General features: G+C 47.4%; 1 protein-coding gene across 5 annotated transcripts in view; it reads left to right on the forward strand.

Moving 5' to 3' along the window:
* eva1aa (eva-1 homolog A, regulator of programmed cell death a) overlaps nucleotides 1-23,575 on the forward strand; it is a 50,341-nt gene that overhangs the window by 20,978 nt on the left and 5,788 nt on the right. For 2 of the 5 annotated variants that reach the window (XM_040160844.2, XM_040160843.2), the window contains exon 5: nucleotides 2,827-2,970. In XM_040160844.2, the coding sequence (XP_040016778.2) occupies nucleotides 2,827-2,970 (144 nt within the window). Of the gene's footprint in view, nucleotides 1-2,826; nucleotides 2,971-12,517; nucleotides 13,021-13,765; nucleotides 13,788-23,575 lie in introns of those variants that run through there. The other 3 variants (XM_078093143.1, XM_078093144.1, XM_078093142.1) reach the window with 3 other exon arrangements.

Raw genomic sequence — 23,575 nt, forward strand, 5'->3', positions numbered from 1 at the left:
TTTTGGGAATCGCTGCTCTAGAATAAACCTGATCAACTTACAAACAGCTGAAGAGGATCTCTGCATGTGCTCCACGTTTAGACTGCGTACGGTAATACTTAAATTAATGCAATGCACCCCTTCATATCACAGCATCGAAGGTCTCTTTTATGTCTCTCGACTTAAGCCGCCCCAGCAAATGATACGCATCTCAGGTGAGTGGCGGTAGAGGACGAAACCAGTGCTTTTTTTTTCAGCCCGTTGTCTTGTAAATTCCAGGTAAGTTGTGAGGAATGTTGTTGAGCGTCGCCATGAGGATTTTCTGGGAAAGGTTGCTTCCTGCTCCTGTTTTTATATACAAAATCAGGGCTCGGTGTCAAGGTAGAAAGACCGGAGGATTCATTGAGCTCTGTTGTTCGATAGGGTTTAAATGATCATATGTGTTTTTTTTAAATAGACTGTTAAATCTCAATTAAAGCTGTTTTAGTTTTTAGCATTTTTTTGCCATTTTTCATACCAAATATTTGCCGGTTCCAGCTCGTCAAATGCGAGTATTGTAATGTAATTTTTTGTCGTGTGCCATCAACACATGACAGTATGGACAGTGAACTGAGTATCTTTGTTTTTTCTGGGACTAATAAATAAAAGGTTATTCAGTTAATGAGAGAAAATGCTCGAAGCAAAAGCGGCCTGCAGTTACAGTCAGTTACAACCTTGATATCGGCCTACGCCTTTTTAGAATATTAGACTTATAAACACCCAGACGTCCCCAGTCTGCAGGGTTAGGATGCTAAGCAGAGTGATATTACAGTGATATAACGTTTTGCGCTCTTGCAAAAACTGATGCAGTGACGTTTTAAGACATGTTTCTACTGCACTAAGCAAGCAAGCAGAAAGGTGTGTCTGCATGGGGAGGGGTGCACCGCAGTAACCACAGTAACTGGAGACAGACAGAGACAGAGTGGGTTTTTTCCCTGCACCAGAGAGTTAAGTTGTCCCTGTGGTTGTGTAAAGTGACAGCGGGAGCGGTGAAATCGCTAATCGCTGTCTGACCAGTCATCCAGTTGCACCCACTGGTTCCCACATCACCACGTCCCGGTGGTGAATTCCAGCGCGTCCGGTGGCCCCTTTCGGACCACATCCCAGCGGACAGACGTTGATTCACGTTCTCAAGAAGCTTTCTACGCGCGTTCTTTGATCTGGTTTCGCTACTAACAAAGAAAATAAAAGGGTCGCCCTCGATTCAGGTGGTTGTAATCCAATATGACGGGACTGCACAGTCGGACCGCTCAAGGAGTTCCCGCTGTTGACACTGTGCATGACCACTGGATTGCTCTCTTTTCTCTTCCCTGACTGAGATATTTGACCCTTCTGACCTGTGCCATAAGTCACTGTGGCCTGTTGACGTGCGAGCCGAGCTTTGACTGGCCTTTCCTCTCTACCTGTCTGGTCTCTGCGTCTGTTTCGGGGGGGCCCCACCGGGGCAGACGATGCCCAGTGTCCACTTTCAAAGGCTCATCTCCTTGTGTTGTTTTTAGAGGGGAACCTGCGGGAGTCGTCCACGTGGAACCGCGGCACATCCACATTCCCGCAGGATTCAGCGGGAGGTTCTTTAGGGCCTAATCAGCGCCAACCAGCGCGCCTCAGTTTAAAATGCTGATTCGAGGGCGCCAGGCTCATTGTTCAAGATGTCAAACAGAATCTGCGGTAGTAAAACATCCACTTTGCAGCCACAGATTGGAGGTCTTTATGAACAACACATTACACTACACTGAACCACAGCTTTTATACGTGGACTACGGGATGTTTCATGTCCCGCCCCCTTTGCCCGTGTAGTTAAAGTTAAATTGTATTTGGGCCAGCGACACAACGCTGGATTCAAAACAAAAGAGTTTTTTAAAAGACAAAAAAAACACCTAATTTCAAAATCATTTAAATATATTATCTCTGTAGATTTAATCATGACCTCAGGCTCCCCCAGAGGATCAGACCTGCTGGTGCTTAGCGATGACGTATTAAAGTTACAACCGTAACTAGTTGTCCGGTCTGCACACACACACACACACACACACACACACACTGGATCAGGTAACCTTTAGACAATGCCAGGCCCCGTTGAGGTTTCACCTAGGAAGCTGAGGAGGCTTTCGTGGGAAGGAGTGTGTGAGATGTTCCTGCGTGTGTGCGTGTGAGTCTGTTTGTTTCTAAAGTGCTTTTTGTCCATCAAACCATCTACAGTAGCAGCAGCCAGACCCAAAACAAAAACATTTCAATGGGACAAAATGTTCCTATTTAATAAATCTTTCATTAGTGGGTCATCCCTCTGTCTTGTGAATAAATACACTTTTAACTTGTTTTGTGTTTTTATGTTGATGCATGTATTTTTGAGCACTATTCTTTTCAAATTGGAAAATGAAATACATTTCATAATACATTTTAAAATCCCAATTATACAGATACGGTGGCAGTTAGTAGCAGCTGGAAACTTTATTTTTCATATTTCTTGCCGGAAATTTACAACTTTTATTTTACAACTTTTAACTTCAAATTTATATCCATTTAAACATTAGTGATTCCTTCCAGATCATTTAATTTACTGATAAATCTAAAGAAATCCCACGGTACAATATACAATTTCCCAGAGCCTATGATGAACTAGACATGAGGTTAGTTTTGTCTGACCAAAAGTGTACTATGATACCTAAAAAAACACATTTTTAAATTTAAGAAGCTCATACCAGTGAATATTTGTGTTGATTCATGCATTAATTAGCCCATAATTATAGCTTTTCAAGAAACCTTTTGCTATTCCTGACTAATACTTCCTCCTCTCCATCTTTCTGTCAGACTGCCAGTCGTCGGTGGCTCTGCAGGTTCTGACCGCCCGCTGTCAGGGAAAGAAAAGCTGTCTGGTCCGAGCCTCCACCAGAGACTTTGGAGATCCGTGTTACCCCGGCACCAGGAAGTACCTCAATGTCATCTACACCTGTGGTGAGTCCCCCCCCCCGCCCCCCTCAGTCCCCTTCCTGCCACTAGGGGGTAATGTCCTCTCACTAATATGATCTCCTTTAACGGTGCACAATAAAGGGGGCAAGTTTTGTGGTGCCAGCAGTGGGAATATTGCTCCATTAGTCATTTGAAGGACTTTTCTATTTACTTAAAAATAATATTCAAGGATTTCATTGAGGGTCGTGATCCCTTTAAGGGCCGTTGATGGTTTCTGATCAAATGCAGGGTTAGTTTCTTGGCAAGTGAAGTAGTTTATTTAGGAGGATTCTGGTGCTATATCTTCCATGTTGACCTAATGTCTGAAGAAAGATAGTCTTCCTTTTTATCTGTTCCCCACCCATGAGCTTATCCTGACTTGTCAAAGCTGTAATACATTAACCTCTTCCTGACACACACACACACACACACACACACATGCCATCCAGACTCCTCCAACACCAGGCGTTGATCAATCAGCACCACGGCCTGGAGAGTGTGATACTGGCACATAGACCTCGCTCTATGGATCACTGTTACGCTTGACGTTTTATTCTGATTTTTGAGTTCTGAATTTAAATCGTGGATTTTTACAAGATATATTCTCCACTCGGCTTGAAAAATCAGTATTATGTTTCTCGTACGACTGTAAATGGACCAAATCGTGTGTGTGTGTGTGAGTTGCTATTTGCGCTCCCCCTCCGCAGCCCTTTTGATGCCTGAATTTGCGCACAAGCTAAACTATAACTCTGAACCGGCGATCGCACTTTATGGCCGCAGCGTCTGGTTTTAAAGATCCACCGCCGTAAATCCTCCGACTCCAAACCCCCGTGCGCTGCTCCCGAGAAACCATCCGTCCTCCATCTCAGCAACAACCGCTCTGCACCCACGAGAACTCACGAGACTCCCCAGCTGTCGTTTACTGAGTCGTTTTTTGCGCCGACTGACCTCCGCTTATCGCTTACTGATAACACCGCCCGCTCTCCTCGCAGCTCCGGTGCTGAGTTGGGTCAGTAAATGTGCCTGTAGGGCGATGCGGGATGGTGTGTGTGTGTGTGTGTGTGTGTGTGTGTGTGTGTGTGTGTGTGTGTGTGTGTGTGTGTGTGTGTGTGTTTGTGGGGAGGGGGCGGGGGGTTCGAGATGGAGGTTGCTGGCGTTGGTGGAAAAAGGCCGAACGTGAGTAAATCACGTCCGGCTGCCGCAGACACAAAGTCACCGGTCGCTCCGGGCTCCGGCAAAGTGGTCGTTTTCAGGAGGGGGGGGGGGATCCTCTTTCATTGAGTGTGTGCAGAGTTGACCCTGTTTGTGTCGGAGTCGGGGGACGCAGGATGTCTGTCTGCACATGATTGGTTGCATTACTGCATGTGTGTGTGAGGTGGTTGTTGGAATGTTTCGTTCCGACTGATAAAAGTGGAACTTACACAAGGAAATTGATGGTCCAAGATTCATGGACTTTTTTTTTGAAAAACATGATTGAGTTTTGCTCTAAAATGCGCAAAGTAAACTTTGAGTGGATGGGTTGGCGTGATTTGCTGCAGCACTAAATTAACCCTGCTGCCCGAAGGATGTGTTAACCCTCCCAAACTGTCCCTGTCTAAGTGCTGTTTTAGGGGCTTTTGCAGGCTGCCAAGTAGACAATAATTTAGTCTGATTTTGTGTTTGCACAGCACGCACACTTCATACTACTACTACTACTACTACTAGTACTACTTGTTTGCTCCACATTTTGAACTATACTTATAAAGCCGTCAGCCCTCTGAGCTCCGTCTTTTTCTTTACACGGCCTCGGGGGTAGACTCGCTCTTGAGCAATAAGACTGCAACAAATGGCCCGGAACACGTGCGCCCCCCCCCCCCCCCCCTTCCCAGGAGGAAGTCTTTATGGTTCGTTTGTTTGTAGAAATAAAGCACTTCAGCCAAGAATCCGATCATAGCTGGAGATATTTGACATCTCTGTATTTTAGCATGATGACGTTGAAAACAAGCTCGCAGCAATGAGTTATGTTCTCTGTAGTTTGAACCTTTGAACCTAGTTAGACCTTCAGGGGGGGTAAAAAGGTCATGGAAAGCCTAATGAGCAGGTCTCATTTCTACGTAGGAAATGGATTGATTGTGGGCTGTTAGCTGGTTAACGCGAGGCCTGGTTTTGGAGAAGGGGATTCTCGACCGGCATTTCATAGTCTGGGGTCGTAACCTCAAAATGGAAGTGGAATCTCCAAGAAAATCCTCATGAAAGTATAATGAGCCCAATTGATATCCTATGTCTGTCTTCAAATACGAGACTTCTACCACTACTATGGCTTTTGGATAGGATGCAGGAAAAAGATATGCAGTCTAGCTGCTGAACCTCAACGTGTCACGGTTTCACTAGCCTTTCTGAGGCCTGTGGTGTTATCACGAAATATAATCAGCCAAGAGATATTTATTTCCTCTGGTAATAAAACTAGGATATTAACATTTAAACATGATTATTTTTATTAATTCAGTTCAAAAGTTCAAATATTATGCTATTGCATTGACGAGGCTTGTCAGTGCTGCTCCTATGATGAGTTGACTTGATTATGTATGCCTTATTATCAACTTGTGATTGGAGAAGTTTCCAGGAAACAATGGTAAAAAAAATGAGGGCTGTCAAATTAACACATTAATCTATGCGAAATTATAGTGATAAAATATTTTTTTTGCGCCGTTAACGGATCTTAGCTGGAAATCTGAACAATAAAGATGTGAACAGTGACCACCGTCTTTCTAGTGGACTGAATTCACCAGGAGGAAAATACAAAAAATTCAATAAAAAATATGAATTTAACTTCTATTGTTTATATTTTGAAATATTGAAAGTGTTTGTATTTTTTACTCATATATCCTGATATATATATGACTTTTGAAGCTTAAAAAAACTGATTTCTCTTTCATGACCCCCCTACCTATGACATAGGTAGTTGCCAAGGCAACCAGCCAGTGACATCATCATGTCTAACATCAAAGGAAATAGAATGTGATGTCACCGTAATCTGATCTGAACAAGGTTCCACTTGTCACTCATAACTTCACTGGACTTCGTGAGAGCTGCATGCTTTCTCGTCTCAGTCCTCTATCAGTTCATAACCTTTGATCACTGACAATACAACGTTTTTAAGTTGCATCGTGTACGCAGAAGTATTTTAACCAGCATTTAAATCAAACAGGAGAAATGGCTGAAGGACATTCAACGAATCTGCCGTTTTCAAACCAAGGACCAGAAGAGTCATCTGAACAGGTCAACGCTGAATATATGAGCCTGAGGGAAATCAGCGAAGTTCTTAAGTCTATGCGAATGAAAATTCACATGAGCGGAATAAAGGTTGCAGGATGGGAATCGTTGAAGGTTAAAAATGATAAGTTTGCCGATCACAGGAAGGAGGAAGGCATTGCTAGGAGAAAATGTGAAATCCTTCAAAAGGAGGTGACAAGTCTCCTTAATAAGGTCAAAAATCATCAACATTTTGACTCAATCTACAGAGACCAACAAGCATTAAACAAAGAAACGTTGTTGAAACATCAAACGCTACAAGTGGAGCTGAACATGCAGCAGAGAAAGCTGGACCACTTAAAACGTGTGGAGTCTGACGCTACATCCATTACAAAGGAGAACGAAGAGTATGACCAAAAAATTAAGCTCCTGGAGACCGCACTGCAAAAGGTAACCTATGAATGTGACATTTTATCTGAGGCCAGTAAACGAGGTGCCCAACAGCTTGATGAGATGAAGTCTTTGGTGAAGAACTTGGAATCCAAAACCGCTTTGACTAACTTGGATTACACACTTCTGCAATTCGAGAATAAGGAATTGGTTGCAGAGACACAGGAGTTAGAAAAACAGGTTTTGGCTCAGCGGGAAGAAAAACGCCAAATAAACCTGAAACTTGTAAACCAACGCCATCAAAATGAGGACGCAATGCACCGTAAGGACGCTTTGGAGAGAACAACCAATGATTTAAAACAGCAAATCCAGGACCTCAACGAAGAGCTCACGTCCAGAGAATCTTTGGCAGCGCAACTGAACGTCCAGGAGACTGTTCTGGAGACGCAGCAGCGACAGCTAATTAAGGCCCACACGGAGGCCACCAACAAGCTACTCAGTGAAAAAGAATGGAAGTCTGGCTATGACGCACAGAGGGAACTAAAAGACACCTTGGAGCTGAAGAACAACGACTGGAAAGAGAATATCCTCAGTCTAATGAACAGTCTCCAACATCTGGACGCCTGTAAGGCAAACTACAACTCAATGAAGACGGATATAAAAGTTGCAACCAGACTGAATAAAACTCTCAAAAAGCAACACAAGGCCCTGGAAAACAAGTTCTCAAAAGAGCAGAAGTATGAGGAGAAAAACAACGCAATACAGTCAGAGAACGAAACCCTGATGGGTGAAAACTCCACTCTTCAGCGTCAGGTTGAGGAACTGCAGAGCAGCCTTCAGGGAACGCATGGTAATTAGCGTCCCATAGCGTCCGCGTCCCCCCCGTACCCCTCCCCCTTGACCGGAGCGCCCCCCCCCCCCAGTTGACCATAGCGTCGGCGTCCTCCCCGTACCCCTCCCCCTTGACTGGAGCGTCCCCCCCAGTCGACCAGAGCGCCGTACCCCTCCCCCTTGACCGGAGCGCCCCCCCCCCCCAGTTGACCATAGCGTCGGCGTCCTCCCCGTACCCCTCCCCCTTGACTGGAGCGTCCCCCCCAGTCGACCAGAGCGCCGTACCCCTCCCCCTTGACCGGAGCGTCCCCCCCCCCAGTTGACCATAGCGTCGGCGTCCCCCCCGTGCCCCCCCCCTTGACCGGAGCGTCCCCCCAGTCAACCGGAGCGCCCCCCCCCCAGTTGACCATAGCGTCCGCGTCCCCCCGTACCCCTCCCCCTTGACCGGAGCGCCCCCCCCCCCCAGTTGACCATAGCGTCGGCGTCCTCCCCGTACCCCTCCCCCTTGACTGGAGCGTCCCCCCCAGTCGACCAGAGCGCCGTACCCCTCCCCCTTGACCGGAGCGTCCCCCCCCCCAGTTGACCATAGCGTCGGCGTCCCCCCCGTGCCCCCCCCCTTGACCGGAGCGTCCCCCCAGTCAACCGGAGCGCCCCCCCCCCAGTTGACCATAGCGTCCGCGTCCCCCCGTACCCCTCCCCCTTGACCGGAGCGTCCCCCCAGTCGACCGGAGCGCTCTCCCCCCAGTTGACCATATCGTCGGCGTCCCCCCCGTACCCCTCCCCCTTGACCGGAGCGCCCCCCCCCCCCAGTTGACCATAGCATCGGCGTCCCCCCCGCCCCAGTCGACCGTAGCGTCCGCGTCCCCCCCTTACCCCTCCCCCTTGACCGGCTCGCCCCCCCCAGTCGACCGGAGCGTCCGCCCAGCATCCGCGTCCCCCCCGTACCCCCTCCCCTTGACAGCCCTGATATGAAAATTGAAAGAATATTGAACTCGGTGGACCAAAAGGAAGCACCAGGACCAACCACAGAAGGACCAGCAGCCCAGAGCCGGACCAGAAGCAAGACCAGCGTCGTTCTAGGAGGACCAAAAGCAAGACAACGACCAATCTAGAAAGTGTCCCAGCAAATCTCCCGGTCTCCCTTTTGAAGGACAGCGCAGTTCCCGGACCACCTCACACTAATAGAACGACAGCCCAGCAGAGGCATCAGACCCATGGGTCACATCAGAGCCATCGATTTCCAGTGCAGACCCTTCCGAGCCCCTAAGAGATCAGGTCAGGTTGAGGAACTGCAGAGCACCCTTCAGGGCACACAAGGTAATTAGGCATCCCATTGCAGTAACAGCTATGGTTTTCTCCCGGTGCATCGGGTTTTCCTTAAAAACGACCGTACATGGGTGTCTACTGTGCTAATGTAGCGGCATTTGACATCACATTCTCCTAATCGATTCACACATTTGTGACATTCGTAATGCACATTTGGGCAGTTGAGTTGTCCCCTGCAGCAAGTGTTCACACCAAAATCACACTTGACAGAGGAATACCTAAAAACTCAAAATCGCTCCATTAGGAGGAAAACTAAAAATGCTATGAAAAGGCTCAAGCTTCATTCTTAAGAAAACTGATAAACAAAAATTCCCTCGTAAGGTGGCGGGGCGAGGCAAGGAGAGTGTTGTGTTCAAAATGAAGAAACGCCGGACGGACAAAGGACATCGAAGATCGAAAGGTTAAAATCAAATGTATTTAATGAAAGAAGTTCTTAAGTCTATGCGAATGAAAATTCAATTGAGCAGAATAAAGGTTGCAGGATGGGAATCTTTGAAGGTTAAAAATGATAAGTTTGACCATCACAGGAAGGAGGAAGGCTTTGCTAGGAGAAAATGTGAAAGGCTTCAAAAAGAGGTGAAGAATCTCGATAAGAGAGGTGAAGAATCTAGATAAGGTCAAAAATCATTTTGACTCAATCTACAAAAAAGCATTGAAAGAAGAAAAAGCGACGATGGAGATAACTGGAGAGGCGTGATTGGGAGGAATGGCCTCTCTGAACCCGAGCGGGTGTTTGTTACTGGACTTCTGTGGCAGTCACGGATTGTCCATAACAAACCCCATGTTCGAACACAAGGATGTTAGTGTACGTGGTACCACAGTACCACAGTACCCTAGGCCAAAGATCAATGATCGATTTTGTAATCGTATCGTCTGATCTGAGGCCGCATGTTCTGGACACTCGGGTAAAGAGAGGGGCAGAGCTGTCAAATGATCACCATCTGGTTGTGAGCTGGGTCAGAGGACGGGGGAAGACTCGGAACCGACCCGGTAAACGACTTTCAACTCACACCTCAGTGATCAGCGATAACCCTGAGGTTACAGCTGCAAGTTGGCTGGTTAGTGTACCTGACTCGATGAGCACATGTGAGCACAGTTATTGGGAGGGATTGACTCATGCAGCGCCTATTGCCATAGTGACTTTGAACTGCAAAAATGTTGTGGCATTATAATTGTTGGAATGCATTAAGCATTCCAAGTATTGTTCTTCTATTCTTTATTCCGCCTTCTTCTTCTTCTTCTTCTTCTTCTATTTCTTCCGTGGCACCTTTCAACTCCTTCACACTTTCAGCTATTAGCTAGTGATGAGACCTACCAATTAATAACTTAGTTTGAATAACAAACATTCTGTCTCCCAACCCCCCCTCACCCAATTCCATCATTTCAAAATAAAAGCCTCAACGATTATCTGTACCATGAAGCTCAGAATGAAGCGGTTTTTGTTGAAATACATATTTCTCAGCAAATCTATTGAAATTCCTTTCAACTTCTCCCATTTCTATATTTTCAGCAATTTCAAAGTAATTTCAGCTTTTCTAATATCTGTCAGCAAATTTATTAAAATCCTGTTCAACTTTATGTATTTTCAGCAATTTTCTGAAGTTCATTTTAGCTTTCAGCTTTTAGCATTCCAACGCATTTTCAGCAGGAAATGCATTTTCTAGTTTAATAATAACTAGCAGACGGCCGCAGTACAGATATTTCTTATCTATGTGTGGTAAACAAGTGTAAAATAAAGTCCACAGAAATAAAGTCCACATCTCCTCAACAAATTCCTTAATGTGAACTGAACCTGTTCTTGTCTCTTCTTGTCTCTTTTCCTGCTGATTGTTTGGGATCCATCACTGTTCACTTTTTTTTTGCTGTGTCATGGTGCCAAAACTTAAAAATGTCCCCTATCTAATGAAAAAAGGAAACTAGGCTGCGTGCCTTTTAATTCCACCCTCTGCTTGGTAAACACGGGGAAGCGACAACAGAGAGCTTTGCTGATGCAGACGGATAAAACAGGTGACTGCTGGTAGACGACCAGACAAGTATGATTAACTCCATTATAACCTTTGAGGCAGTCAAAAGGCGCTACCACATCATTTGGTCCATGCTACTATTACTAGATTATACTACTACTGTACTAGTATTAAACTAATCTACTAGACTAGAAGTTTTCTTTACTGTTCATATCGTTTGCTAATAATACTTTTCGACCTTGTCACGGAGTCTTATTTTTTCATATAGCTAAATTTATTCGAAGGAAGAATGTGAATTTTAGGTCATGTTAAGCCCGTCTGGCTCCGTGAGCATGAACCATTTCGTTTTGGCCTTACTTAGGAGACAGAAGTAGATTGTTGAATCTCTTACCGGTGGATATAAATATTGTGGTCCTTGCTAAGTGTGTGCTCTCGGCCTCATTATGTCAAAATCTATAGTAATCCCTGATGATCTGGTTCCAATTCCAATTAGCAGAAATGCTCCCCGGTTAGATTTCCTTTTCCTACTGGCCTCCCTTTATCTTCATTCTGCAGAAGGCCTCCATGACATTGCACGGAATCAAAGTCTATATTTTCCCTCGGCTTTGCCCTGCCGGCTCAGTACTGACCGCTCACCCTCTCTGCCCCTCCTTTAGTTCTCATTAGCTCTGGTCTGTGTGGGAATTGGAAAAAGAGGGGCCCCCTGATGGTCATTTCTGGGGCCCGTCGCTCCGCTGCTGCTAGTTAAAGCCACTTATGTCCCTGTAACCGTTCCAGGCCCCAACATAGCGAGCGCTTGCCTTCCAGAGCCGAGGAATGTTCTGCGCTTGGCTGTTTGTCTGCTTTTCGAAATGCAACTGCCTCATTGTTGGGTTGGAAACTGCAAAACAAGCAGAATCTCCCGGACGGGAAGTTGCTGCCTACTTTGTCGGACTCGCAGAGTCGTAAACCGTGCACGCAACCCGTGTCCCCGAGTCGCTCTGCACTCGCATTGAAAACTCAAACAAACTTATCCATAGTTCTTATGATGGGGGGGGGGGGGGCGTAGAGTAAAGCTTTCCAGTCTGTGGCTGGTTTCAGTTTTCCTCCTGCGGTGGACGGGGGGGAGGAGGGGGGAGAATTAGTGCAGGGGCGGCCCAGCAGGGGGTGGGAACCGCCGGCAGAATTTCCCAGGACATCATAAGCTAGAATTATAGTTCTGCGGGGTACATTTAAATGTTCCTGTGGGTCCGAGCGGAGAACGGCGTTCTGGGTATATGACTTTAGGTTCTGAGACGAGTCAACGCGGGAACCTCGCAATTATACTTGATTCCTGGAGAGGGGGGTTTTAGTGCGCGCGCACGCACGCGCGCCTGGCAACGCAATACACATTCCTGATGGTGATGGTTTCCCGCTGTTCCTGTTCACAGCCAAATAATGCAAAGAAAAGGGAAGAAAAAGACTGCGAGCTACCCAGGTGGATGCAAACAGATTTGAATAAATACAAATGTCTTTAGTCAAGCACAACCTGAGCGTGCACGCTGCCTCATCTGCAGCATCTGGAGCAGCACGTTCTGAATGAAATCCTCAGGTCATTTCCTGTAGCTTTCTCTCTCTCTCTTCCCCCCACTCTTGCATGCACTCATAGCCCCCTCCTCCTCGTTGGCCTGCTCCCTCTCTCCCCTTTCTCCCCTCACACACACACACACACAGTACTGGGCTGTGTAGGTGGACACAACATGTCCCGGCTTCTGTCTCCCTTCTCGCCCCCTGCCCACCCCACTCTCTCTCCCTTACCTCCTCGTTCTCTCTCCCCCTCGCTCTCTCCCGCTGTCACATTCCAGTTGTCTAAAGCCGGGTTTAACTTTCTCGCTGCCTGGGAGCAGGAAGGAAGGAGGACCTAAAAGAGGAGAAGCATTAGAAAAGCGTTGCTCTCTGTGGATGAAAAGAAGAAAAGGGGAGAGGAAACACTCTTCATACCTCATTAGGCTTTAAAAGGGGGGGAGTCATCCTACAGGAGCATGCCTTTTAAAAGGGGCTATCCTCGTTCTTTTACTCCCTCCCTTCCGCTCTCTTTTCCTTTTTTGGGGTCGTAGTCGCTCGCTCGGGTCGCACACGCGCTGGACTATTCACGTGAGCGCCCTGTTTCCACGGCGGAGCTACTCCCACCTCTCCTGGCGGGACGGAGAGGAGGAGGAGGAGGAGGAGGAGGGGGGCGTCGGCAGCAGCATTTGACAAGACAGACACACGCTCAGAGAGAGAGAGCGAGAAAGAGAGAGAGAGCGAGAGTCCTCGCCTGGACCCCTCGGAGGATTTCCCGTTCAGCGATGTGTGTGTAAGTGTCCCCTCGCCTTCCGTCTCAACACGCTTTGAAATCTCCCTGCTTTGATCCAGCTGCTTTGGCCCCGTTGGTATCGGCGCTGGTGTTTTCTAAGGGCTTTTGTGTTACTCGGGGAGTTGGAACATCCATTCCTGTCGTCGCAGCTTTTAATGCTGAGGCATTTAAACTTGAGTTTAAATGCCTCAGCATGCGTTGCCCCTCAGGAATGTCCTTGCTTCAGCTCTCGCTGTGGAGCCTGATTACTTATGAGTGGATAACGTGGTGCCAGTGTTTGTTAATTATTTGGTAGAGTGTGTGTGTGTGTGTGTGTGTGTGTGTGTGTGTGTGTCTGTGTGTGTGTGTGTGTGTGTGTGTGTGTGTGTGTGTGTGTGTGTGTGTGTGTGTGTGTGTGAAACGTGAGAGGGGAACTGAGCGGGATTCCAGCAGGTTGAGTGACTGGAACTGACTGCGACACCGATCTGTATTTTTCATTCGTGGACAGACTCGGATACACACAACACTCGGATACACACACTTGCATACACCTGAATAGAGCGATACCTGACCACACCTCACTCACTGTGTGTGTGTGTTTCCCCAGAGACGGTCGGTGTGTGTGCTCCTAACAAGCTGCTGGTAGAGGGGCGGCTGTGCTGACGGGAGTTTGACTCCACTGTAATTGACCACCGAGTGCAGAATACAGTAAAACCAACAGCGGCAGCACGCATGCAGGCGGGAGCACTCCGAGTCTGCTGATAGTTTCTGGATTAATTGAATGTTTGGTACATTCAGTTTTTTTTTTAACCAATGCAAGGTCGGCCATTCGTGGGGCCAGAGGTGAGCCCAGTGTCACGTTCATCTCCAAACCCTAAAAATTAATAATGTGTGTCTGACAGTGATGTTTCCTTTCTGGTGCCGTCGTACCTCTTGTATATTTTAGTTTGGAAGTAAATATTGTAAGGACAGTTAAATATTCTGCACTTCTGGGCCAGAAATTCGGCCCGCATGCACCATTGTAGCGCCGTGTTTTTCCCACCTTGAGCTCAACACAACTGCAGCCGCACAGCAGCTCCCAACAGCGCGTGACCACCACCCTCATGCGCACACGCCGCTCCCCGTAAACAAGATGGAGGGCAACCAGCGGTTCCTGCGCTCCCAAATGACAAAATTGCTCAGATGGCTTCCAAATGGTGTGTGTTGTAAACATGTGTATGCGTGTGTGTGTGTGTGTGTGTGTCTGTTGCAAGTGTGTGAGCCCGCTTGTGTTTCTGCGTCCACACCTTCGTCTCCCCGTCGGCCCGGTTCCTCTCTAATGGACACGTAGCCGTTCCGCTGCAGCGCTCCCTCCCAAACCACAAGGGACTCTTTGTTTATAACTCGTGAATTAGTGTGCGGTTTGGGTTTCGAGGGGGGGGGGGGGTGCGGGGACGGGAACGTTCGGATTAGCCCGGCGTTGACATTTAGTCGTACCGGGGGAAAACCGCTCCAGTGCCATCGCATCCACACAGAGACTTGACTTGATGTTTGACAATGACGTAATGGTCCATGTCAATGTGTGTCGGGGGGGGGTCAGGGTTGTAGTCTCTAGGTCCTCTTTCTAGGTTGGTTTGACTTCAGTCCCCCTGCTCGGGGAACTCTTTCTGAGACCCATTGGCTTATGTTTTAGTCTGTTTCATCGTGTGGGTTCATCACTTGGTCTGGTCTGAATGGGACTTGGCGCTGCGCTAAGCTTTGGCCTGGTTCTCTCACAGAAAAGCAAAGCCCCCATTTCCTTTCCAAGCGCCATTTTTTGTTGTTTACTGGCCTTGATTTGGTTTTGTATCCTTTTCTTCTTCTCTGTTTTCTGTCTTTGACGCATGCATTCCCAATGGTTCAACTGACCTGCGGGGGACTTTCTTTTTTCCTTTTTCCCCAACATAATACCTATACATCATCCCAATATCTGCATGGCTTTGGCCCCAGTTTCCTTCTCGTCCCCTGAATGTCCCCAGTTACTCTACTCCCAAATCCTCGCTGACGGGAAGTGGCAGTCTCATTATTATAGACCACCAATTCTGTGTAAGCTGACATTACAGACTATAGTTCCGCTTTCCTTGTTGGCTAATTGTTTTAAAAATGCATCACTCCAATGACATCTGTGTTACTGCCCGGAATGCTCCTGGATGGAGGGATTTGAGGAACTTCTGTGGCGAGTAAGTCATGTCCAAGTGAGATGGTGGGGTTAAGTCCCATGGATCAGTGCTGCAATCCTGCTGGATTTAAAAGGTCAGCGAGGTGTGAAAGTTGAAAATCTTGTGTGTGCGCATGGACGAGATGTGAACACCTGAAGACCCAAAAACACACGCTTGTATCCAAGCTCGCACGCTGCTGTGAAGCCACGTGACTGACTCTTCATTTTACACCAGCAGTCGAAACAGCTCGAAAGTCAGTGACGGGTTAAATATCTCTACCATACATTTAAAGTAGTTAATCATCGGCGTATAAGTTTGGATGTACGAAATGTTGTCGACAGGCTTTGGCCATGAACTTGAAGGGCCTTTTAAGACGTCATAGATTTAAAAGAGAAAGAGACAAAGACAGATGGTGAGAGGAGAAAAGACAGAGGACTCCTGTCGTATCAACACAGTGTTTTATGTTTGGCTTGGTTGACTTGTTATTAGAAGTCTGGAGACTAAACAATCCTCGGCAATCTACAAAGACTTCCAATTAAGGTTGAGATGTTATGCAGCAGGATTACTGGGTGCAAAGTTAATGACAACTCAACATCTCAAACAAGACTCTGGGAGGAGGTTTCTTTATAAACATGTGTTTTAAGTGCATATACTTAGACGGTTTTAATATACAATAAACATGTGCGTGGTGTAAGAATTAGCAGCCGTGCTTAATGATGTCTGTGGATTATACAGCCGAGGGTTTTTGAATGAAGCGGCAAAGGACCAGATGCAGCTGTGGCCAAGTTTTAAGATGTCAGCCAGTTGAAGAGAGAACATCTGCTGTGAAGTGTAAGTGATATCTCATAAAGCCGCTACTGTTTGTGGCTGAATTCTGTCTGAACTTCACGACGTGTAGGCAAAAATGATACGTAACAAATAGCTAGTGATGGTGACAAAAGTTTGGAAGGGACTATTGTTACAGGGTATTGGCTTGATTTAGATATTCATACTACATTAGTACCTTATCTGTATCTTTAAAAACATTTCTGTGCTTTTTTGAGCCTTTTATTAAATCCTCCAGTTGTAGTTTGCAGTACGTACTCAAATAGCCCGACATCAGCCACATTAATTGACTGAAGTCCTTTAGGGTTCCTTACTGAAGACTTTTTCTGACGTTGTAGATGATCATACATGCTCTCGGCATGAAAAGCTGCACAATGATTCAGAGTCAGACCACCAGGCAGGTTTTGAACCTTACTTTCAGGTCGGAAAGAATGTTCTGCTAAATGCAGTATCCATCGGTGTGCATGTGGAGGGACTGGCATGATGTCTACGGACTGTAAATTTGTGATTTTCGGCTGTACAAAAATGGAAAGGGCGGGGATCTTCTCTCTAGCTTTCTGCAAGAAAGCTGTTTGGGCATTTCTCAAAATGTCAACGTTAAAAGCACCACTCAAATGGAAATACTATTACTTGGAGGCTTAAAAATATATTCTCACTGATTGGCATGTGTCCTAAATAGCCGGCGGGCTCTGCGTCCCAGCCTACAGCGGAGCCATGCTGGGTTGTTATTTAAAAGTCTCTGGGAGAACTTCATCACTCTGATCTCCAGCCAGAGGCCTCGGATCTGGCCTCACTCTTCCCTTCCAACCGAGGATGAAGGGAGGATAGGAAGAGGGAGAGAAGCATTCTCTCTGGCCTTCTTGGGCATAGTCTTCTTTTCTCTTCTTTTTTTTTTACCCAGCACGCCATCTGTTTCCTGTCTGCAACATGACACCAGCGTCCAATTGGGTTCTGCTACTCTTGAGGTGTGTGTGTGTGTGTGTGTGTGTGTGTTAGTTTGTGTGCGTGTGTGCTAGGCTTTATGATTACTACTATCCCAATACAGCTGGTTTATTTATGTTGGTACAAAGTGGCCCATGCAAACCCATGTGATTTGAAGTCTGACCCCCGTATCATTGATTTGGATAGTATTTTAGTTCGGCCAGGTCTTGTGTAGACCTGAATGGGGAAGTCTCTGTTGGGATCTTATAGAGGTGGAAGAATGAATCTGCATAAACTCCACTCTCTTATTTCACTTCTTATAAAGTGTGAAAGTCATTCAGCTTAACTGTCATTTCATCTGCACTTCAATTGGTGAATTGGCATCTTGGTATTCAGACAGCAAAAAAGGGACATCTCTGTCCATCAGCTAAAAGCAGCCTTAGGCCTCAGTCTGCCTGTTTTTTGTTCCCTTTCTGACCCATTCAGATGGGGATTTTCCACCTCTGGGCCGACACCGAATGGTGGGATATCTCTCCGCGCCAGCGTGTTTGTTTTTAATTGACGTGCATAATGACGTCTGTCAGCTAAAGCGAAGCCAGACCTCCAGGTTGTGTTTGTTTAGCCAGGCCACTGTGGATCCAGGCCTCCAAGGCCAAACCAGACACATTTTGGGATGCTACTCATATGCCATCCTAAATGTTGGTAGTTTGCCCGGCTGGGGAGGTCTGCAAGCACACATCAGGGCTCTGTTGTTGTCCATGCCCAGTTCCCTGTAGTTTAGAGTATAGGCAACAGCTTTATTTCCATTGCTTTTCCATAGCGTGTTACAAATTCAGCCAGCGAGAGAAGCAGTTGTGATATCAGAACAAAGGTTGCGTGATCAAATAGTTAGGAGACCCACAGATTCAAACCCCGTGCTCCATGTTGTGATCACAAGATTTCTACTCCTTCGTTTGCCTGATCTGTTGGTGTTAATGGGACAGAGGCGGTGAGGGCTTGTTCGTTTGTGGGTGGTCCTGCAGCTCTGGAGAATCCTTTCAGTGTGAACTGTGGCTCGTCAGACGTTGGCGTATCCTAGACGCTGCACGCGCGATACGCCACACTAGAATAGCTGTCCCATAATAAAGCATTATGGAGCTGTGTGAATGGAAGAAAATCCACTCGCCACATAATCCACAGCTCAGTAAATCACCTGTGCTATCTCACTCTTTTAATCCGTGATTGCCAGTCAAAATAAACTCAGCAAGAAAAGCATGTGCATTTATTTTGCCAGGCTACTGCTTTAGATCGCTGCCTGCATGATTTCCCAGCGTGTATTCATCAGGTCAAACTATTGGTCCTTAGTGGTGCTAAGGACCAATAGTCCTTAGCACCACTAAGGAGAAGACCAGGACCAAAACTCCTGGTCTTCTCCTCCGTTACATCCCACACGTCCCCCTCAGCTCCACCGACGAGCCCCCTGTTTGCCCGTTTTCCCACCAGCCACATGTTTAGCTGCGTTGTCAGTGCCGAGGTGCCGACGGCTGGAGTCTCCTACTTTGAGCTTCACAAGTCGGTGCCTAATAAAGGGTGTGATTCTCACCAGAGCTGACGTAGCATTGGTTCTATAACGCCCTTAATCCCTCTATTGTTTGTGTTGGCAGGACGCGAAAGGTGTCGTATCGGTCACAGACCACACGGTCCTAGAATTTGCCAAAGAAACTGAGAGGCAACACCGTTTAAAGCCACTGACCGGTGTAACGATTGCGTACATCTTGGGTGGGGGATTGCATTTTAGAGGAGGACAAACCGCTTTATTATGCTTTCAGTAGAGCTGACATGTGCATTTGTTGAGGATATCCAACCAGGACTTTAGAGAGTTTGTAACGTTGTAACTGTGTTGGCTCAGTTCCATCATCTAATTACGGCCGTGCCGGCACAGACTCTCTGAGGGTCTCTGAGGTCCCTCTTCAGCGCCGGCAGCAGGTGTGTTTTGTTTCAAAGACTGCCGTAAAAGTGTCTCTGGCAGCGTCCGTGTCTGTCGCTCGTCTCTCAGGGACAAGCCGGCGCATCCGTTGTGGCTCGAGCTCTTTCAGGACCATCGCTAAGTTGACAGGGGAAGAAGAAGGAGACAGGACACAGGAGGGGGATCTAGAGACGGCGGGACAAACGGATAACCAGCTGTATTCAAACGCCGAAGCTTTGGGCCTCACAGCTCAAACCCTGAGGTATATCGTCATCCGTGGTCCCAATGAGTGTGATTGCAAAGGAACAGTGTGTTTTTGTAAGGAAGGGAAATGTTTAGGGAGCTTCTCGTACTCTCTCCTCTCCTCTCTCGATCACAAGCTGCTCCGTCTAGCATGTGATGGCACTAAACTCTATTTTCGGAGCCGGTTTTCTAATAATAGCCCCGAGCAGAGAAATGTCAAAAGACTGCACAGAGGGAACAAGTTTGGTTGAAGTTTGGCTCGCTACCTTTTTTTTTTATTATTCATGGGACGTTCTGGAATGGCTGCTTATCTTTAGACGGCATTGATTTCTTCTGCAAATTAAATACTGATTTGTTTTGGCTTCTTCAGCAAGTCTCAGTCCTGAGTCCAGCTCTGACGTAGCGTGTGTGCCGCGCCCAGGATGACCTTGACCTCACCGTCTATTCTCCGTCCAGGCCTGGCTGCTTATATGGGCCAGAACGCTGTCAACACGCGGAGAAGATACATATGAGACCACCCCAACGCACGCACACACACACACTGTACAGGCTTTGTCTCACTTGTCTAATTACCTGACAATGACGGGACTCACGCTTATGATGGACACGCGCTGGATGAGGCAGGTGGGAGTGTTTTACTGAAATGATAAAGAGGGGATGTTGCCGCGTGCATCAAATCACAGAGCGCGTAATGACACACACAAGCTGAAACCAACTCTGTTGTCATTTTTTTTTTTTGCGGGTTTATTCTTCGGCATTTTGCACAATGGCTTCCAATGTAATGTAAAAGTAAAGTCAACGTGTCGCGGAGCTGTCGTGGCTATCCTTCCAGTCATAGACTGGACCAGACTGTGTGGTCTGTGACCGATATCATTCCAAATTGTGAAGGGATTGTGAAGCTGTTTGCCGTCTGCTAAAGATAGCACCATTGTTTAGACCGGCCGGCACACATGTTGGAACATGCTGGCTGAATGTGACAGACTCTCTAGAACAATTCGGCCACGAGCTGTTCCTCTTTCCGTCGGCAACAACAGATCGCGATCTTTTCACCACCTCAGCAGCTCTCCGAGCCAATCAAAAACCCAGCATCCCGTTACCGCACGACGCCGACATGAAGGAGTGCGTTCAGGCGGTTTGATGATTCAGCGTCGGTCACATCCTTGTTGACCCAACGCGACGTCAGATAACGATGAGGCAGCGCTGACTTCCACAATGTACGCGCCTCTCCCCCGTCCGGCCCATTTACCGGCGTGGAAATACAAACAGCGGAGAGATCTGAGGGCGGCATTTCGGGGTCAGAGGTCAAGCCCGGCTAAACAGCTTCATTTTTTAATGAAGAAAACGGTCGACGAAATGATTTTACTTCTTGACTTTGTCCAATGTTCAATGCGTCAAGGCTTTGTGCCCGTTGGGCACTAGGTTGTGTGTCAGTGGCATCCTTGTCTGTGTGGGGTCGGAGGGAGCCCCCCCCCCCGCCCTGCAACCAAGGGATTTTCTCACTGATTGTTATGATCCCCCGTTCTGTCAACACAGCGTCTATTCGCGTCCCTGCGTCCATGTTAAACACGCCAACTGTGTGTGCACGTGTGCATGTTTTAAATAGTCCAAACAGCTGGGATTCTGGAGTCGTCTAACTGACGGTTGTGTTGAAGCGAGAGTGGTTACGTTCGCTGCCCGTGTTGTGGCATCTGTGTGTGTCTGTGTGTGCGCGTCTCTTTTCTGGCAAACGCAACCTCCTCCCCGGCTGGATTTCTTGAGACCGCTGATTTGATTACGCATTCAAGAGACTAAAGAACAATGCTGAATTGTTCCCGGGCCTCCAGAATTGGAGACTTAGTTCTCATTACTTCCTGTTAAGAAAAGGAAACCACTAGTGAACTTTCTAGTCGGTTTTCCATCGTAAAGGACACGTTAATGGCTGTTTGTTTTCTGCTAATGTTCCCAACTCATTTATTTTCTCTAAAGACTTTAAAAGGCAACCACAGGGATTTTAAACTGGACCTCTTGAAAGTCCAATAAGTTGAAACATCTTCCATATCTGTTTTTTCTGTCGGTGCTATTCAATGAAAAAGGAAAATCATCCAGACGTCTCGCGCGTAGTTTAGTAGAATGACTGTAAATCAAACCGTATGTGTTGGGAAATTGTTGTAACTCTGTGGCAGACACACACACGCACGCACAAGTAAAGCTAATACAGAAAGAGGTTAGACTGCCCACACTAACATTAAAATGCAGCAGAGCCAGAAAAAGCCCACAGCGCAGACCACCGGTCCCTAGAGTTCACATTACAAAGTCTGGTCCCTGCACACGAGTGTGTTAATCCGGTCCTACGGCACGCATGCATTTAGATATGGTGCGCTGATCAACGTGACTGTAACGGCTCGGCTCGGGTCGGCTCGGGTCGGGTCGACTCGGGTCAGTGGGGTTTGCGGCTCTCTGTGCCACTCGCACGTTTGCGTCCTCACATATGTGTCATCCGCATCCGAGCGATACACATTTGTATCTGTCCGTGGACGACACAACCCGTCTGTAAGGCGATGAAATGAGCTCATGGTTGCGGTCAGCCGGATACTGTGAGAGGGGGAGAAAGGAGAGGAGAGGAACCTCATCACCTTCAGCCGGGGTCGATAGGCCTGTGAATGTGAGCTCGCCTGAGTGGGAAGCAGGAGAAAGAGCGAGAACAGAATACATTTTGCGAGTCTTAAGTGCGTCTATAAACAGTGATTTTGAATTCTTGAGGCGCTGCCTGTATGTGTGTGTGTGTGTGTGTGTGTGTGTGTAAGTGGTGAATGTTAGATCTCCGACTGCGCTCTAATGCCGTAGATTAAGTGAGCTCTGGATGTGTGCTGATTGAAAGCAGACGCTTTTGCTCAGACGCGTGCCCACATACGCCAGCACATTGTTTCACTGCACCTTTTTTTTTTTTCCAAAATGCTCTTATTCCATTGGGAGAAAATAATTACCCAGAGGCGATTTAATTTGTTTTTTTTATTCAGATTTTGAACAATACCTCTATGTATGTTTGCCATCTCCGGTCATGAGTGTGTGTTGGAACGCACTATTTCACACTCCTTCTCTCTTACAGTAAATCTCAATGACTAGTCAAGTTGCAATTCTTGATTCACCCAAGATAAAGAATCATTTAGACGCCCCCCCCCCCCCCCCCCCGTTGAGACTTAAGCTCACAGAGAATTGGCTGTCTGTTTTTTTGGGCTAAAGCAGATCAAGCATCAGAGTCTTGCCCTGAAACACTGACCCAGGTCTAATCTCACCTCGGGTTTAGCTCTGTTTAATATTTCATTATACCCATGGCTGGTCCATGGCTTTGTCTCAACCCTTTTCTGCATGGGTCAGCACATGTCCCACACACACACACACATGCTGTGGTCTGCAGAGCCCAGTGAAAACAGAGCCGGGCTCTGCCAGTGTAAACACGGCCCATTGTTACGGCCGCTCTTTTCCCGCCTCGTATCTCCGCTCCCCGTGGCGGCCCGGGGCCCTGCGAGGCACGGCGCCGGCACCGGTCCCGTTTTGGCCCGTACGTTTATGTGACCGTGTCATTGTAATGCAGTGCTGCAGAGTGTGATTTATGTGCTTTGGTTTCTCTCCCCTTGCACTCCTCCGTCTCCCCTCCCACTGCTTCACATTTTTACAGCTTGGCGCCGTAAGTGGGGTTGGCGGCCTTGTTGGCTTCGAGAGGTTTTTTCAGCATTTTTTGACAACTATTTTTAGACGAGCAGAAAGCAAGTCTTCTGTAATGTACCAGCTTCTCCCAACAACGTAGGAATAGAGAACAGGAACCACACAGAACACTTGGGAAATGGCTGTTTAGAAGGATGGATATTCTAATGCGTGTGTGGGTGTGTGTGTGTGTGTGTGTATGACGCATGCGTTCGCATGTGCGCGTATCAGGTGGACTTGAGTGTCTTAATTCTAGGTACCTTATTTGTGTTAAAATGCGAGAGAGCGTCCCGTCAGCTGTGACCCCCGGGGCCACATGTGCAGCCAATTAGGGCCAATCAGAAGGCTGTATTCGGGGTGGGGGGGGTGGTGGGTGTGGGGGGGTTTAAGACCCGTGATTACTGTGTCAGACTGATGAGGAAGGACAGGGGAAGCTGCCGGGCCCAATCCCATTGCAGCATTTCTCTGCGTTCTTCACGTCCACATATGGAGCAGCTTTGTTTGTTTAGTTTGTACCAACTGGATCCGTATAAAAGGGGGGGGTCCAAATGTGTGTGTTTTTAACCTATTTAGGCAACAGATTGGTGTGGTTTGCCACATGAGCTGATGGAACTCCAGAAAGGAATTTAAATGGCGACGTATAATTTTTTACAGCTGGCAACACACCTAACGCCATATGATTTCTCCTGAAGTGGAAAGTCAATGTAAGCAGATTAAAGCAGCCCGGCATCATTCTGCTCCCTGTGGTGCTGAAGAGGCAGGAAAGCAAAGGACGCAACCACAT

Source organism: Gasterosteus aculeatus, chromosome 18, assembly GCF_964276395.1.
Source record: "Gasterosteus aculeatus chromosome 18, fGasAcu3.hap1.1, whole genome shotgun sequence".
In the NCBI taxonomy this organism is placed as follows: Eukaryota; Metazoa; Chordata; class Actinopteri; order Perciformes; family Gasterosteidae; genus Gasterosteus; species Gasterosteus aculeatus.